At 42.2% G+C, this 15,923-nt stretch overlaps 1 protein-coding gene across 6 annotated transcripts in view; it reads left to right on the top strand.

Annotated features, from left to right (window-relative positions):
* Positions 1 to 15,923, top strand: part of MAPKBP1 (mitogen-activated protein kinase binding protein 1) — a 99,637-nt gene that overhangs the window by 69,504 nt on the left and 14,210 nt on the right. For all 6 annotated transcript variants that reach the window (XM_072115689.1, XM_072115685.1, XM_072115684.1 and 3 more), the window contains 14 exons: positions 895 to 1,032; positions 2,738 to 2,920; positions 3,562 to 3,722; positions 7,783 to 7,972; positions 8,800 to 8,946; positions 9,034 to 9,218; positions 9,299 to 9,390; positions 9,473 to 9,598; positions 11,130 to 11,200; positions 11,860 to 11,984; positions 12,611 to 12,686; positions 14,563 to 14,674; positions 14,756 to 14,819; positions 15,544 to 15,666. In XM_072115689.1, the coding sequence (XP_071971790.1) occupies positions 895 to 1,032; positions 2,738 to 2,920; positions 3,562 to 3,722; positions 7,783 to 7,972; positions 8,800 to 8,946; positions 9,034 to 9,218; positions 9,299 to 9,390; positions 9,473 to 9,598; positions 11,130 to 11,200; positions 11,860 to 11,984; positions 12,611 to 12,686; positions 14,563 to 14,674; positions 14,756 to 14,819; positions 15,544 to 15,666 (1,793 nt within the window). The remainder of the gene's footprint in view (positions 1 to 894; positions 1,033 to 2,737; positions 2,921 to 3,561; positions 3,723 to 7,782; positions 7,973 to 8,799; positions 8,947 to 9,033; positions 9,219 to 9,298; positions 9,391 to 9,472; positions 9,599 to 11,129; positions 11,201 to 11,859; positions 11,985 to 12,610; positions 12,687 to 14,562; positions 14,675 to 14,755; positions 14,820 to 15,543; positions 15,667 to 15,923) is intronic.

The raw sequence follows: 15,923 nt of genomic DNA, 5'->3' as shown, positions 1-15,923 counted from the left end.
CTTTCTATCACGACGTCTTCCAATCTTTAGATGTTTTTGAAATCTCTCGCCATGTATGGCATTGTTCAGTCTAAAGGAAAAACACAACAGTTGCCTCCATCAAAATCATGTTTTAAGTATTGTCAATGCACCTTTACAAAGATTAGGCCCTTCTTATGTTGGGTTCATCCCTTTTGGATGGTATGGACCTGCACAGGAATAATGGAATTGTCTGAGGTAAAACTGTTCTAGTTGCCCATGGAAACCAATCAGAGCTTAGCTTTCATTTTATAAACTACTGTTGGAAAATGAAAGCCAAGCTCTGATTGGTTGCAACTAGAACAGTTCTGAGAAATCTTCTTAGTAGTAATCCTGAAAAGGAAGTGTGTGGTGGTGATCATATTACACTCTCTACGAAGGGTGATGTCACACTTGGCGTTTTCGGGCCGTTTTAGTTAGGAAAAAACGCATGCTTTAAAAAACGCATCTGTTTTTTAAAAACTCATCCGTTTTTTGAAAACGCATGCGTTTTTGTCCATTTTTAATTGCGCACATTTGGAAAACCGGACAAAAGAGAATGCATTTTCAAAAAACGGGTGCGTTTTTTACGAGCTAAACTAAACTAAAAACGCCATGTGTGACATCACCCTAATGGTATGGTGTGAGTTGTCCCATATTGGTATGATATACAGGTTATATAAAGATTTTTGGAAATATATGAATCAGTCTCTGAACATACTGTCCCTGGCGCGATGGTTTTATCTGCTGTAGAATCTTTCTTTTGAGTGTTGTCTTGTTCTTTCCAGTAAGAAGTGTTTTGGTTTCCTTTTACTTTTGTGAGGATTAATTGGCTCATATCTCTTTAAAAAATTCATAGTCAAATTTCCATATTTTTTTTTTCTCTCCCTCATCTAGAAAAATGTTGTTGTAGCAGCAAACAAAGTGTCCAGTAAAGTGACAGCGGTTTCCTTCTCCGAAGACAGCAGCTACTTTGTTACTGCCGGGAACAGACACGTCAAGTTCTGGTACTTGGATGAAGCAAAGTCCTCAAAGGTAACTCCAGGGCCAATTTTAAATGGGTGTTCTCATTACAGTAAATGAATTTTATTGTTTTGTATAATATAAAGTTATACAATTTTCCAATATACTTTCTGTATTAATTCCTCTCAGTTTTCTAGATCTCTGCTTGCTTTCATTTCACAGAAAGCTTCTATGTTTACTTCCAGTGGATAGAACCATGGTCACACAGGAGCACGGCTCGTTATAGCCCACAGCTCTGATTACACTCAATATAACGAGCCGTGCACCTGTGTGACCATGGTTCTATCCACTGGAAGCTTTCTGTGGAATGAAAGCAAGCAGAGATCTAGAAAACTGTGAGGAATTGATACATAAAATTATTTTCGGGAAAATTGTATAACTTTTTACTATACAAAGAGTGACATTAATTTGCTGAAATGGGAACACTCCTTTAACATATTAAAAAAAATGTTATGGTAACAAAATAATCTCCTAAAAAAAAAAACAACAAAACTGTAAGATGTGAGTAATTGATGTACACCCCAAATGTCAAACATTTTGCTGGAAATTGCACTTAAAATTACATGAGCATCTAATTTTCTAATTTTACATTCCGATTCATTTTTTTTTTTTTTTTTTCTTTTTATCACAAAATGTAAAAAACATCCCACTGTGTTTTGGGATGGCAGTAATTATTGTCATAATTATTACACCAAACATTGGGTATAAATAGGAGAGGGACATTTTAACAGCCAGTGAGGCTGCAGCACAGCGTGGGTCTGGTAATACCCCCATAAGCCCTTCAGGCTCATTTGCATAATTGTAAAAGTCTATTATTGAAGAAAGGAAGCCATGAATAACAAATATTAGAAGATAACCACAGTCATGAGTAAGTGTCCCTGGTCACGCTGGATTTTGATGGTAAAGAGTAGAGTCTAATCTTTAAAACAGAAGGATTGTGATTGTAGGTGCTACAGAAAGGGAGATATCCACAGTAAAAGTTGGACACTGAGCTACATATAAAGCTCACACTTTAAAATGTGAATTTAGCTGTGGAAATCCCCAGATCAGAGACACCAGAACTGTGGTTCTTTGTGCCAGAGGTTACAGGTCATTGAAGAGCTACCCTGTGTGGATTTTTAAGATGCACCCTAGGCAGGAAACAGCTTAACTTAATTTTGCTATTTTTTGTACACTGTCCATGTGAACAATGGTTGTGAGAATTGCAGGATGTCCTAATAAGGATCCGTTTGCGGTCTATGGTACGCAACGACAGAATTCACACCACAGATCTTAAAATCCTATTTAAGCATAATTCCTTTCTGCAAATGTGTCCTTTGCTCCATAGACTGCTATGAAACCTCTTGCGCGGTAAAGATGAACCGCTCCGGGAGGCTGGCATCACAGGGAAGTCAATGAGAGCTTATGGTCCTGGGCAGACAGAGGGTCAACAGCATAAATCGTAAAAATCACATGTATTAAGCTTCATTAAAAATATCTCCAACACCAGTGCCAGCAGCTAAAAATAACATGTTCTGACGTCTCTTATGCTGATTCCAGAACAGATTGGGCATGGAAGATCAGAGAACTGATCAGCACTTATAAGATTGGGGAAATGAGCCTAGAAGGAAGGGGGAAGGACAACAATGTCAGCACTTTGGAACCACAACTTATTATAATATATGTCTGGTTAAAATGCAGCCTTTTATAATCTCCCCCCCCCCCCTCCTAATTTCAGGTGAATTCTACTATCCCCCTCCTAGGCCGCTCCGGCCTTTTAGGTGAACTCAGGAACAATTTCTTCACGGATGTTGCATGTGGTAAAGGAAAGAAGGCGAGCAGTACCTTCTGCATCACGTCCTCCGGGCTGTTGTGCGAATTCAATGATCGAAGGCTTCTGGACAAATGGGTAGAGCTAAGGGTAAGTCTTTGTTATAAGTCCTCTGCAGGTGGTACCACAAAGTGTGCACATGCTACTCTGATGCTGTCTCCTTTAAAGATTGGGACAAGCCCTAGAGGTTATGGAATATACTCTATATGTCTTGGGTCACAAAACCTCTGTGGCCTTATTCACATGGCCATGTGCTTGCCCAGACCGGATCATTGGTGTAGCACATGGCAAGGTGGGTAAGGGAGGGGGGAGTGAGTGCTCCTTACCCCTGCCCTCTCCATTGAAATACGAGCAGCTGCAACTCTATTTTGGCCGCAATTTGTGCGGCCAGATCATGTGCACAGTTACAGCAATGTGAATGGGGCCTTTAATCGATTATTTGTCCATCACTAGGTGGGACATCAGAACCATCTCCAAAGCTCCCCCATGTGGTGGCTGAAGTTGAAATATGAAATAGTGTTCATGTGTGTGGCTGTGCAGGTGTCCCATAAAAGGATAAATGGATATAATCAATTGTGATTATATCTTCATTGATAGATCTGTATCATATAAGAAAGGATTAAGAATTACAAGTGTACCCTGTTGCATATACAGCCTTGTAATGCATTCATTTGAGTTGTGTCCTTGTTGTGTGTTCCCTGTGGTGATCACTATATGTTGTTATGTTCCAGACCACCATGGCGAGCTGTATCATCGTAAACCAGGACTACATTTTTTGCGGTTGTGCTGATGGCACTGTGCGCATCTTTAATCCAAACAATTTGCACTTTCTTAGCACCATGCCAAAGCCACATCGCCTCGGAGTGGACATTGCCACAGTTACTGAGGCTAGGTAAGTAAAAGCTGCAGGGAACTTGAGATTTTCCTCCTCCCCTAACCTTCAAGTTCAATCTTATGTGTTACAAAAGAATGGGATTATTTTTTCCGTAAAAGGGATGGTGACTGTACCTAAGGTTTTTTAATGTGTGTGTAAGCCTGGGTGGGCAGGATATTAGGTAATTTACTAATATTAATAGTTCTTCATTAGTTTCAAGTGAAGCCTCCTATCTTATACCTCATCAGCCAGAGATTGCTGTCCATAAAATGGCTGCAGATGGAGGGTCCCGCCAGGACCTTAAAGGAAACCTACCATCAGGGATCTAGCTACTAAGGTAGATCTGGTGGCAGGTTTCTGTAATGTAGTCTTATCTTAGAAGCCAGATGCGCAGTACTCCGCCATCTCATACAAGTGCGTGCTGCGAGCTGCACACTGAAGACAAAAGGTAGAAGGATCAAATGCGGCTAATGGGGTGTGGAGTAGCTGTAGCTCCCGCTCCACAACGCGGCTACTCCATGCCCCGGTAGGCTCTTAAGAAATCCCCTTAGGGAAATCACCTCCATTGACACACATTACATAAACCAGATAAAGTGACCAATGCCTTTAATTATTTTAATATGATTTATTTTCTTTTTTTCAGTGATGTATTTTGAGGCTTCAATATTTTTGGCCTATCCTTAAAATAGACCGTTGATGTGTACATAACATTTCAACAAGCTTTGCATAAATTGGTAGTCCGATCTGCGTACATAAGTAAATTTCTGGTCATTATGTGACTTTAAATCCTCATTTTCAGTCATGTCTCTTCTCTATAGTCAGTATCTCTAGTCTGCACTCCTCTCTATGCTGCCCAGTGGAGGCCTAGCTGCTGTGACTCACAGCTCCTCTCCCTTTGTATAGAGCTGCTATGTATGTATACAGCTGACCGCTCAGTCAGTTTCTATCCATCTTGATAGTAGGACGGCATTCAGTAGAGATTGATTTCAAGCAGATTAGGAAAGTTTGGTGACTTGATGATAGAACCATATTGGTAGACGATCTTTGTGTTGTACTGTCACCATGTCCTATTCAAGTATCTGTAACAACCATTTCATCGTATTGGCCGGCAATGGTCCCAGGGATCTGATTCTACCAATGATAGAACATTAACGCTCTAGTCTAAGCCGTCTCTATCCTAGACTTGTTGTGTCATTGGGAAACAAGACCTTGCGTATAATGAGCAGCCATGCTGATACATAATTTCACAATACAAGGCCTCATAATGCAGCATTTATTTGTTGAAAAGACTAGTTCTTTGTGTGCGATTCCTGAGCAGCAGTGATGATAATCTCTAGTCCTCCTCTCCAGTCTCCATCATAATTTACATAGGATATTAGTGCATCAGCTGCCTGGCAAATCCCAAATGAAGTGAATGGAATTCAGCCTGGTATTTCCTACAGTGAATTTACCAGGAAGAACAGTCATCCCTTTGATCCACGTCTCCGCATGTGGGTTTCTTCTCTGCTGACCCCCAGCCCACAGCTGCGTGGTTTGGCGTAGAAAAGACGTAGTGATTCCTTCTTCTGAAACTTCAAATGTCCCGTTTTTTTTAGTTGACCTCTTGGTTTTACAACTTTTGTCGTTAAGCAACTTGCAAAGATAGTATAAACTATTATTTGTCAAGCGAAGTCTCTTCCCAACCCCATTTTCACACGTCTGCAAAACTGACAGAGAAACTTTTCAAGTCCAGAAAAAGTTCACATCTGTCTACTATGTCTTATGTGTTATATGTGATAAAATGAGCCCTGTCCTTGCCTGATTTGGGGTCCAAGATTTAGCAGTACAGTCATTTAGTGTCACAAATCATGGACATAGGAAGATGACCCTGCATGTAATTTTCTTTGAGGTGGAAAATCATGAACCACAATTCAGATTCTTCTTTAAAATACTCGATTATTAATTTGTAAAACTTTTCATAGAGGACCTTTCCCTGTATCCATAAACTCAAACTCTGCTCAGTTACGCAGGATAATAATTACTTTTATTTATATAGTGCACACACATTATGCAGCGCTGCATATAGCTTGCCAAATCAGTTCCTGTCCCAATAGGGCTCACAATCTAATCAACCTACCAGTATGTTTTGGAGTGTGGGAGGAAACCGGAGAACCCGGAGGAAACCTACGCAAACACGGAGAGATCATACAAACTCAGTATGCCAATTAGGATCTACTGTCAGGTGGGCGGTCCTGGGCCATGTACAGCCACCTATCAATTAAGAGTCTAAATTGCATAGATGGCAAAATTTCTGGGAATTGTGGAGCTTACAAAAAAATCTCATTGGAATCTGTTATGTAACCACTATTTTAATGGTTTTCTATAAAAACTGAAAGCCCCCAGGGCGTCATTGCCGATGGAAGAGTAAAAGGAGAACACAAATTCATCCAGGTCTCCGGTTCCAGCTTCGCTCTGATGGTTCTGGTTTTAGGCTTGCACCCATCTGTAAGTTCCTGTTGATCATGATGATCCTTAGACGTGGAACTTCCTGTCTCCAGGGGAATTCTCTTTCTGTGTTTCCTTCTGGTCTGGGGAGGATACTCATTGGATAAAGCAGGTCCCATGAAACTAAAAGTCCTCAGGCTGGAAGTACTTGAGGGACACAGGAGTTAGAGCTGACTATATATGTGTATATTCATGGAAGCCCTAATACATCACCCATAGACTTCATAGAGTCTCTGCCTTATGGCTCCATTTAAATTAAGGCTTAATGCACAGAAACATACCGTATTTTTCGGACTATAAGGCGCAGATAAAAACCTAAGAGTTTCTTTCATGGCTCTGGGCCATGCCAGAAATAACCTGCCAACACCCTGCACACACTGTGGACGGGCACAATACCCCACATCGGTGCCATGGCACCGCGATAACAACATGGTGCCCCTCTGTGCATCGGAGCAGGGCAGTAGCAGGAAGAGACCAGAGCCGCGGCTGCAACCCTGCATGGCCGGCAGTACCAGAGGGGACTTGGCAGTGACTGGAGGAGGCAAGGCAGAGAAGGGCAGCGGACCCTACTTACATAGGTCCCCGCTACTGGAGACGGCCCCTTCACAGCAAATCTCCAGCGGGAACTGCAGACCACGCGGGACGCGAACAACAGACGCCATAGCGCAAACCAACTTCTTCATCTGCTGCGTGCACGGACCCCCTTCTGACCCGGTGTCATCTCCCTGTGTGACCGCTCACTTCTGCTCCCTGTGTTCTTGCTGCTGCTGGGGCAGGATGGTGCCGAATATGGTCCGCGGCTATTCGGGGTGTTGCTCACGTAGGTATGCACTCGGGGTGCTGGCAGTTGGCTGGTCACTGCTGTGGAGAGTCGCTTTATCAGAGCTGGTTGCGACCTCTCCGCTCGGCATCCAAACCACGCACCTGGACCCCCTTCTAACCCAAGCAGCCACCAGGAACCTACGCCTTATAATCCGGTGCGCCTTATAGATGAACCTAGACGTCGTAGCTGGCCTTTATTCATAATGCATCTTATAGTCCGGTGCACCTTATCATCCGAAAAATATGGTATATGTTAGCCATGAGCTAGCTGCATAAATTGCTGCTTGCTCACACCCGTTGACTATTATTGGTGATCACATTGACCCGGCTGATCATAGAGCAGGTCCTGTTCCTGACCGTATTGTGTTTGGCTCCTATGTATACGGGAGAGCTGAGCACTGATCTTGTGTGCAAGAGACCTAAGAAACAAATTTTCTTTTATAGTTTGATTCCTTATGGGTTGATGGTTGAACATATTACTAACATATGTACAACTATTACAGATGAAAAGATACTTGAGGGAAGTTCTCAGAACCACAATTGAAAAAAAAAAAATAGCTGGCGCAAACTACTAGGGAAACGGGTCCCAAATATGTACACTCCAACGCAGGTATATATGAGGTGTGAAGGCCTTTATTCCATCGTGATAAGTGGAGACGTTTCGACGTCTCTTCAGCCTGCGTAAACCCATTTACATGAATTTTGTATATTTGCTGCACAATCTTTTATACTTGCCTATAAACTTGTTCATGTAACCTTTACTCCCGACCAGCCGCCTGTTCTCCAATGCTGCTGATGCCAAGTACCCGGACACTGTCCGCATGACTTTTGACTCCACCAACCAGTGGTTGTCCTGCGTGTACAATGACCACAGTCTTTATGTATGGGACATTAAAGATCTGAAGAAAGTGGGAAAAGTCTACTCTGCGCTGTACCACTCCTCCTGTGTATGGAGCGCTGAGGTATGAGCCTACATACAGTGCTGAAGTCATGTACGGACACATTTTATCTGTCCCTTGGAGTGTCCTGCTTTTAACCTAAAGCAGATTATTCTATCTACACTCATCTGACCTGTGGAGGTTACTTCAGGGTATTTGTGTTAGTTCCCCCCTCTCATGAGTATTTTGAGGGTTTCCACAATCTCATTTTGGCTGATAATAGATCCCTGTTCTCTTTATGCTTTTGGTTATCAAGGACTGGAGCTTCTCCTTGTGGTTCTCTATTTTGCCTATTAGGTGAATGGGGAGAATTATCAGGATTATGCTGAAATTGGGAATTTTCCTAGGATATGGCTGAAGCTTTTAACCCCCTATAGGCTGGTATTAAGCAAATTTGAAATCCGAGAATTGGTTGTCCATTTAGAAAAAAAATCATTACACTGAACCAGCCCATATAGTCTTACGCCTTATGCAACTGTTTCAATTATGGTATTGAGAGAGAAGTGCTCTGTCGGGATGTTGCCAGAGCCCCTCCCTGCTTTAGATTCACAGGCTGTTAGACTTTGCCCTCCCACTGTGTGCTGAAACTTCCTCTGCTGCAGTGAGAAAGCAAAGAGAGGGGGGAAGGGGAGACAGTGTAACAACCTGTGAAGCTACAGCATGTAAGGGCGCTTGCAACGCCCCTAGAGCCCTTCTGGCTTGTTATCATAAGTTGATTTTAGAATGAAGGAGGCCATAAATAACAAGTGTAAGAAGATCACCACAGTCACAGGACCTTGATCTATGAGTAAGTGCCCCTGGTTTATCATGCAGAATTTCCATGAATAATCGTATTCCTTATGTCCATCTAGGTCTACCCTGAGATGAAAGACAGCAACCAGGCCTGCCTACCACCCAACTCTTTCATCACCTGCTCTTCTGACAGCACCATCCGACTGTGGAACATGGAGACGTCAAACATCCACGGCACAGCGTTACATCGGAATATCCTCAGCAATGTGCGTGTCCAGATATTCCATCTGTGTTACTGTGATACTTCTGTGTTTTATGCACTGATCTAAAACTTGTAATCTCACATATTTCAGGATCTGATGAAGATTATCCTGATTGATGGTAACACACAAGCATTGCTGGACACAGACTGTAACTGCACTGGGCTGGTGGATAAGGTAGATATGCAGACGTTGGACAACAAGGTTGGGATCCGCTCGGTGTGTGTGAGTCCTAACGGGCAACACTTGGCTTCTGGAGACAGAACCGGCACACTCAGGTATGATAATGTATATACAGTAAGGCAGTGGAAAACTCTTTCTATATTAGCAGGACTTAAGCTTATATTTTGTATCACAGGGTTCACGAGTTACAGTCACTGGCCGAACTTCTGAAAGTAGAAGCCCACGATTCTGAAATCCTCTGCTTAGAATATTCTAAGCCTGAAACCGGTAATAATTGTCTGTAATTGTGTCTTTAGATGGAAATTGTGTGTATTTTATGTATTTTAACATATCAATGTTTTTATTCTAGGAATGAACCTGTTGGCCTCTGCTAGCCGTGACAGATTGATCCATGTACTAGATGCATCAAAAGACTACAGCCTTCAACAAACCTTAGATGACCACTCTTCCTCTATCACTGCCGTGAAATTTGCTGGTGAGCTCTCAATGAACTCATAATGAATACAATTGGTTTTCATCCGACAGCATCTTTACATTGTTCAGTTTTGTGTATCACAATACAATGTTATATAGTTCATTCTTTGCACATACAATAAAATCTCCAAGAGATGGGTGAACTTGATGGAACTAAATTATGTGGCAGATACTATGCTTGCTATGGCTTCTCCATCAGGTCCATCGCAGCACCACCTTTCGCCACCAGTTAAACATATTCTGCAGCAGTGGCATGATATGTACACACTTGTGCTGCAGCCCAGTAGCCCTGATGCCAGCAATGTGCTGCTGCAGCCATGTGCCATTGACTTGTTACCACTGCAGTCTCTGTTTGCAAATGAAGACTGATGGTGATGGCGTGTACCACACTGGACCAGAGGAGAAGGAGGGAGGCAAGTAAAGGTTTATTATTCTATATCGCCTCCAGTGTCCTGACACAAAATAGATTAGAGGGGTATTACAGTAACCTCAAGTTATCCAAGAACAACAAGTATGACGTCCGTTGTGAGCGGAAACGCGGTAGAAAGTGAGTCTACTTGGAAATTCTGCTCTACCTTGCAGTTCTTTGGACTATTAACGTGGACTAAATAAAAAAGAAAGTATTGTAAGGAAATATTTAAGTCTGCAGGCCATTTTTTTGTCTTGGATTTACCTCGCCATTGTTAGTCGGTTGGTACGTGCAGCCCGAGGTGATGCCTGGCGATGATTAACTCTTTTATAAACACGGTTATCCTCTATCCTCCGGCTAAAGGAAAACTTGCTGATCAGTTGGGGGTCACAACATGAGGATCTCCACAGATCATGATATCCCACAATTGAATAGAGCTGCTGGTCACACGTGTGCCTGCTGCTTTATTCATTTGATGGAGATGGTCGAGTGCGGTACCCGGCTACTTCCTTCATCTATTCAGATGAATAGAGTAACAGGTGCATATGGTACCAACAGTTCTCTTTATTAGAGGATACAAGTGACCATCGTTTTCGTGATCCATGGGCATCCCAGCTGTGGGACCACCAACTGATCAGAAAGTTATCCACTTTTTTTGTGGATAGTATACAACTTGGTGTTGCTGAATTACCCCTTTAATTTCAAGGAGTTAGGTGATCTTTTGCAGAAGGTATTGCTCACCAACACGAATCTGCATGGCTTATTCATTGTGGACAGCAACGGTATTAATTCTTTTACAAATTGATTTTGTAAATTTTATGTGATGCAATAAAATGTACAATTCAGCAAAGGGGATGGCTGTTATCATGGCTGCGCGGTGCCTAATGTGCTTCAGGTCATCCCTTGTTAGGCAAAATGTATAGGCAAAATAGGCGTCTTGCATAGAAAATAGGACGGTTACTATGTAAAATGCAATTACTCTCCTTATGGTTCAGTATCAAAGAGCCAGATTAATTCCCTGTCTATGTAATGTGTATATATGTATGTATATATTTTTTCACTCTTTTATGCCAGGATAAATAAAGATCAGAAAGCCACTAACCTGTATTTGTCACTTTTGCAGCTAATGATGGTAAGATGCGGATGATCAGCTGTGGAGCAGATAAAAGCATTTACTTCCGCACTGCTGAACAGGTATGTAAATATATATGTGTAATATTACTAGACACAGGTCAAGTGCAAACAGTGATTCATGTGTCCCAAATCTTCAAAAGCCTCATAAACCTTGATCTGCCATTGTACGGACCATCTGCTATGGTTGCGTTTGATCTGTGACTCAGCCATGAATGATGTCTCTTCTCTAACCAGTGTGACTCACATTTTGCCTGTAGCAGTGTTAAATAGTCTATTTCCTACGTGTAAATGGGCTTGTTGTCATCCAACTTGTTTACTTGACTGTGATAACTCCGCCAAAATTTTTTGGGTGGAGGGGGTTTTAACTATTACTAAATGTGAAAATAAATTAAAAAAAAAAAAATTATATAGCACAACGCAGTAGTATTTTGAGACCCATTGTAATGGACATGAAGCAAATGATCAAAGAACCAAAATAATAACAAATGTACACACAGTGTCAGTATGTCTCATAGCCAGAATAAATCTAAACGGCTGATTCTGCCCGCCATGAATGAGGGTGAATTTACCAACTGAAACGCATTGTATTCTATGGTCTTGTACCCTGGACATGCATATTTGTGAACATAAAGGTCACAGAGTCTTCACAAGCTGTGGGATTGTGCACTTTTATTTTGATTGTATTCCTATGTGCCTGAATATTGTGTGGTTCTCCTTAGACTGTGGAAGGATCTGTCCACTTTACCCGCACACACCATATAGTACGTAAAACTACTTTGTATGACATGGATGTGGACCCCAGCCTGAAGTACGCAGCTATTGGATGCCAGGATCGCAATATCAGGTACCAATAGTTGTAACAGAGTTCATTTTTGTTTTGTTTTCTGCTTTGGCGAACAGGGGTCCCTTGACTTGTCTGGCTTCCCCATTATGATTGTATTCATGAATATAAGCTTCAGGTCCTGGCAGGGCAATTGTTCATGGACAGATAAGATCACATGAACAGGAATGTCTGGCTGATGAGGTAAGACAGGAGACCTGTCATTCAGCTTGATATCGTAATAGTCTAGCAAGACAATATGATAGAACTGATATCGATCTCTCGATCTAGATATATAGCACCCAAATGTCAGAATCGCCACTTTTTGATTTATGGATCCTCATTATTCACGTGATGAGTGATCAATGAAAAACTGCTCTGACCAGGGACTTGCTCAACTTTTTAACTGATCAGATTATCAGCCATGACAACTCCTCCATTAAAATGTCTTGCATGCAGAGATAATAGAGAAATTGGTCATTATTGTCCTTCTATATTGAATATGTGCAATTATGTTACAAACTAGATTCATTTTTCAATTCCTCGACAGCCATTGCTCCTCTAGATCTCAGTATTGTCTAATTATTATCCTTCAAGAGAGCAGTCTTTCATCTTACTGCTTATTCCTTAATCCCCATTTGCTGTTTTAGGATATTTAACATCAGCAGCGGGAAGCAGAAAAAGCTGTACAAGGGATCGCAGAGTGAAGATGGGACTCTCATTAAAGTAAGTGCCTTGTGCCGTTTATTGGCTCAATTATCCTGCAAAGTGGCAAGTCAGATTATGGCGTCACAAATGAAGGGATGAAATACAGCGTCCCGCAAATCCTCCCATTATTCTCTGGCCAGACCTGTCAGATGTGCCTAATGCTGTCACAGAATTTCATTCGCTAAGTGTAAGTGACCCTGCGGCTGGCTTACAGCGCACTTCTCAGCATTTGACATAAACGCTCGGGCTTTTCCAATGATTGTTATGAAAATCCTGACTTTCTGGGTTTTTGCACAGATAGATGTAAAGAATTCCTCAAGCCATATGTTTGCTGACTAAGCATGAAAGAGTTAAGTTGATTTTCGAGGGCGGTCATGGATTTTTTTGCTCGGTAGATGTTAATCAGCGTAATTTAGTGCTGACAGTCCTGCCCGCTCAGCAAACAGGACTGGAGATCTGCAGGGAAGGTTTGGAGCAGTAGTATTGACTGCCATGCATTGCATACAAAGCACATGCCTCGTATATATACTGTGCTCACATAGATTTTTTTTTTTTTTCACTTTTTATGGCTTCCAGATCTGGCCAGTTTATTTTTATTAAACAGATCAATCTTTCTCCTCCGTCTTCCCTTGTAAATCGCATTCTAATAACCTGACAGCGTTGTTCCTCAGGGTCCATTTACATGGGACAATTTAATCTCCGGTATGTCCTACATCCCCATAACTCTTTTCCAGGAATTTGTTAGTGTCTCTGCTCTCGTGTGGGGAGATCTTTGCTTCAGTGCGTGTAAAACCTTTGTATCCATTGTAAATCAAAGTTTAATCTTCTATGGTTAAAGAGACACTCCAGGATTCTTATTATTACATATCCTTAGGATAGGTGATCGGTGGAGATGTAGCTCCCTCACAATCAGTTGTGCTTTAGTGTCTTTGCTGCTCATTGAGCACATTGAATAGTGGCTGTTCTTGGTATTGCAGCTAGACCTCATTCACTTGAGTAGCACTGAGCTGTAATCAGGCATGTCACAATCATGTGAATAACAATAATAATTCCTTTATTTATATAGCGCACACAGATTACACAGCGCTGCACAGAGCTTACCAAATTGGTCCCTGTCCCCATGGGGCTCGCAATCTAATCAACCTACCAGTATGTTTTTTTGGATTGTGGGAGGAAGCCAGAGGAAACCCACGCACACACGCACATGTGGATTGGGACTTGAACCCAGGTCCCCAGCGCTGCAAGGCTGTAATGCTAATCACTAAGCCACCGTGCTGCCCTATAAGTGGCATCGGCACTCGTTGCAGCACTACAAATACTTTAACAGATTGACACAACCGCCTGCTGTATATTCACGCCATCCAGTCGTCTTAGTCCTTAAAGTCCATGCATCAGTGTACAGGCTTTAGGCGGCTGCCCAAGGGTTTGGGACCCTACCAAAATGACCAAAGCGGAGTTTACATTTTATGTCTCCTCAGTTTGCTTATTGGAAGCGATGTACAGCGGTCCGCTGCCTCTATACATCCTGGTGGTCTTGTGATGCCATGTAATTGCTGGGATGCCGGTTTTAGGAGGCTGCTGCTGAGTCTGTCTAGACCAAGCACAACTTTAATTGTGACAAATGTTACTGTAGAAAAGAAGTTTTCCTCTGTAATTGGGACTGCAGTTACACAGAAAAATGTAACCTGGGAAAATGCAAAAAATGTTTCAGACTTTAGAGGGACAGAAAATTAAAAACAAAATGTTTTTTTTTTGCCTTTTTATATATTTTTTGGGGGGATAGAAAGTGGAACACTCAGACATTCGCTTGCGATGCCTTCCCAGTACTGATGATACTTTTCATATACTGTATATTAATATATTTACTAGGGTTACTTGTTCTTACTCTCTATAGGTGCAAACTGACCCATCCGGCCTCTATATTGCAACGAGCTGCTCTGATAAAAACTTGTCCATCTTTGATTTCTACACCGGGGAGTGCGTGGCCACCATGTTTGGACATTCAGGTAGCTTTCACCTATCGAGCATTGAAACATTCTATACTTGACCAGAGTAACCACAAAACTGACTACTTATTTCTTCTTCAGAGATTGTGACCGCCATGAAATTTACCAATGACTGCAAGCATCTTATATCTGTGTCTGGAGACAGGTGAGAACGTTATTTTATTACAATTCATAAAATTTGACTTCACGGGTCAAATTGTCAGCAGCACATCCCTTTTGTAAACAGTAGATGCGTAAAAGACTGGGAAAATACATTCATATCCTAGGATTGTAGCTGGACTCACTGAACACAGTACAGCTCTTCTGCCCTGACACAAGGCTCCAAATCCTACTACAATCCTAGAATTGAAATTCGTTTTTTCCCCCAGTTTTGCTGCTACTAAAACACACGTAAAGGATTAGTTACACAGATCTCCAGGGCCTATGTCTTAGGCCCTTGCACAAGACCGTGGGGGGGCAACCTTGCGGCTGTACATGTGCCCTCGATAGACGCCAATGGGCGCACGGAGCGATATGGTGCTGCACACGTGTGTCACCGTACAGCTACTTACTCGGAGAAAAGATAGGATGTATCAACATGGAGAGGGGTCACCGTGGCGCAGGACATATTCCCGGCCGCAGCCATGCGGTCATAAGTTTGTGTGCATGCGGCCTAAGGCTGTCTGCATCTTTATATGGTCAAAACTGCTGACAGATTCCCTTTTTTTGTATATTTATTGCTGTGTTGGCATGTACACAGACTGCTAGACATTAAAAATATGCCATGACACCTGTGTAATAAATTTTTGTGTACTAAAATACCATAGTTCTTCCCATATTCCTGTTATTTATAATATTATAATATTTCTTTTTTTTGTTTCTGTCTACAGCTGCATTTTCATCTGGCGTCTCAGCTCGGAGATGACCATCAACATGCGCCAAAGGCTGGCCGAAATGAGGCAACGTGGGAAAGTGGGGGAAAAAAATACACCCCACAAGACAACAAATACCCGGTACGGTAACCTACCTATAGTAATGACCTGTAATTATAGTGTAATTAGCAACTGGCCAGGTACTGTAGCTGAGAACTGTCCTATCAAATAATGGCGTTATCAATCTTTTGAGGAGTGTTAAAATTGTGTGGTTTGACGAGTTTAGATTGCATGCACACGGCTGTATGGGGATTGTATGTACTGCCACCAGCTTTTGGTTGTACATACATCCCCCATAGACGGCAATGGCCACATGGAGCAATACATGTCCTATCACG

Source organism: Engystomops pustulosus, chromosome 7, assembly GCF_040894005.1.
Source record: "Engystomops pustulosus chromosome 7, aEngPut4.maternal, whole genome shotgun sequence".
Classification (NCBI taxonomy): domain Eukaryota; kingdom Metazoa; phylum Chordata; class Amphibia; order Anura; family Leptodactylidae; genus Engystomops; species Engystomops pustulosus.
The sequence above is the reverse complement of the archived record's forward strand: the minus strand, read 5'-3'. Positions and strand labels throughout refer to the sequence as shown.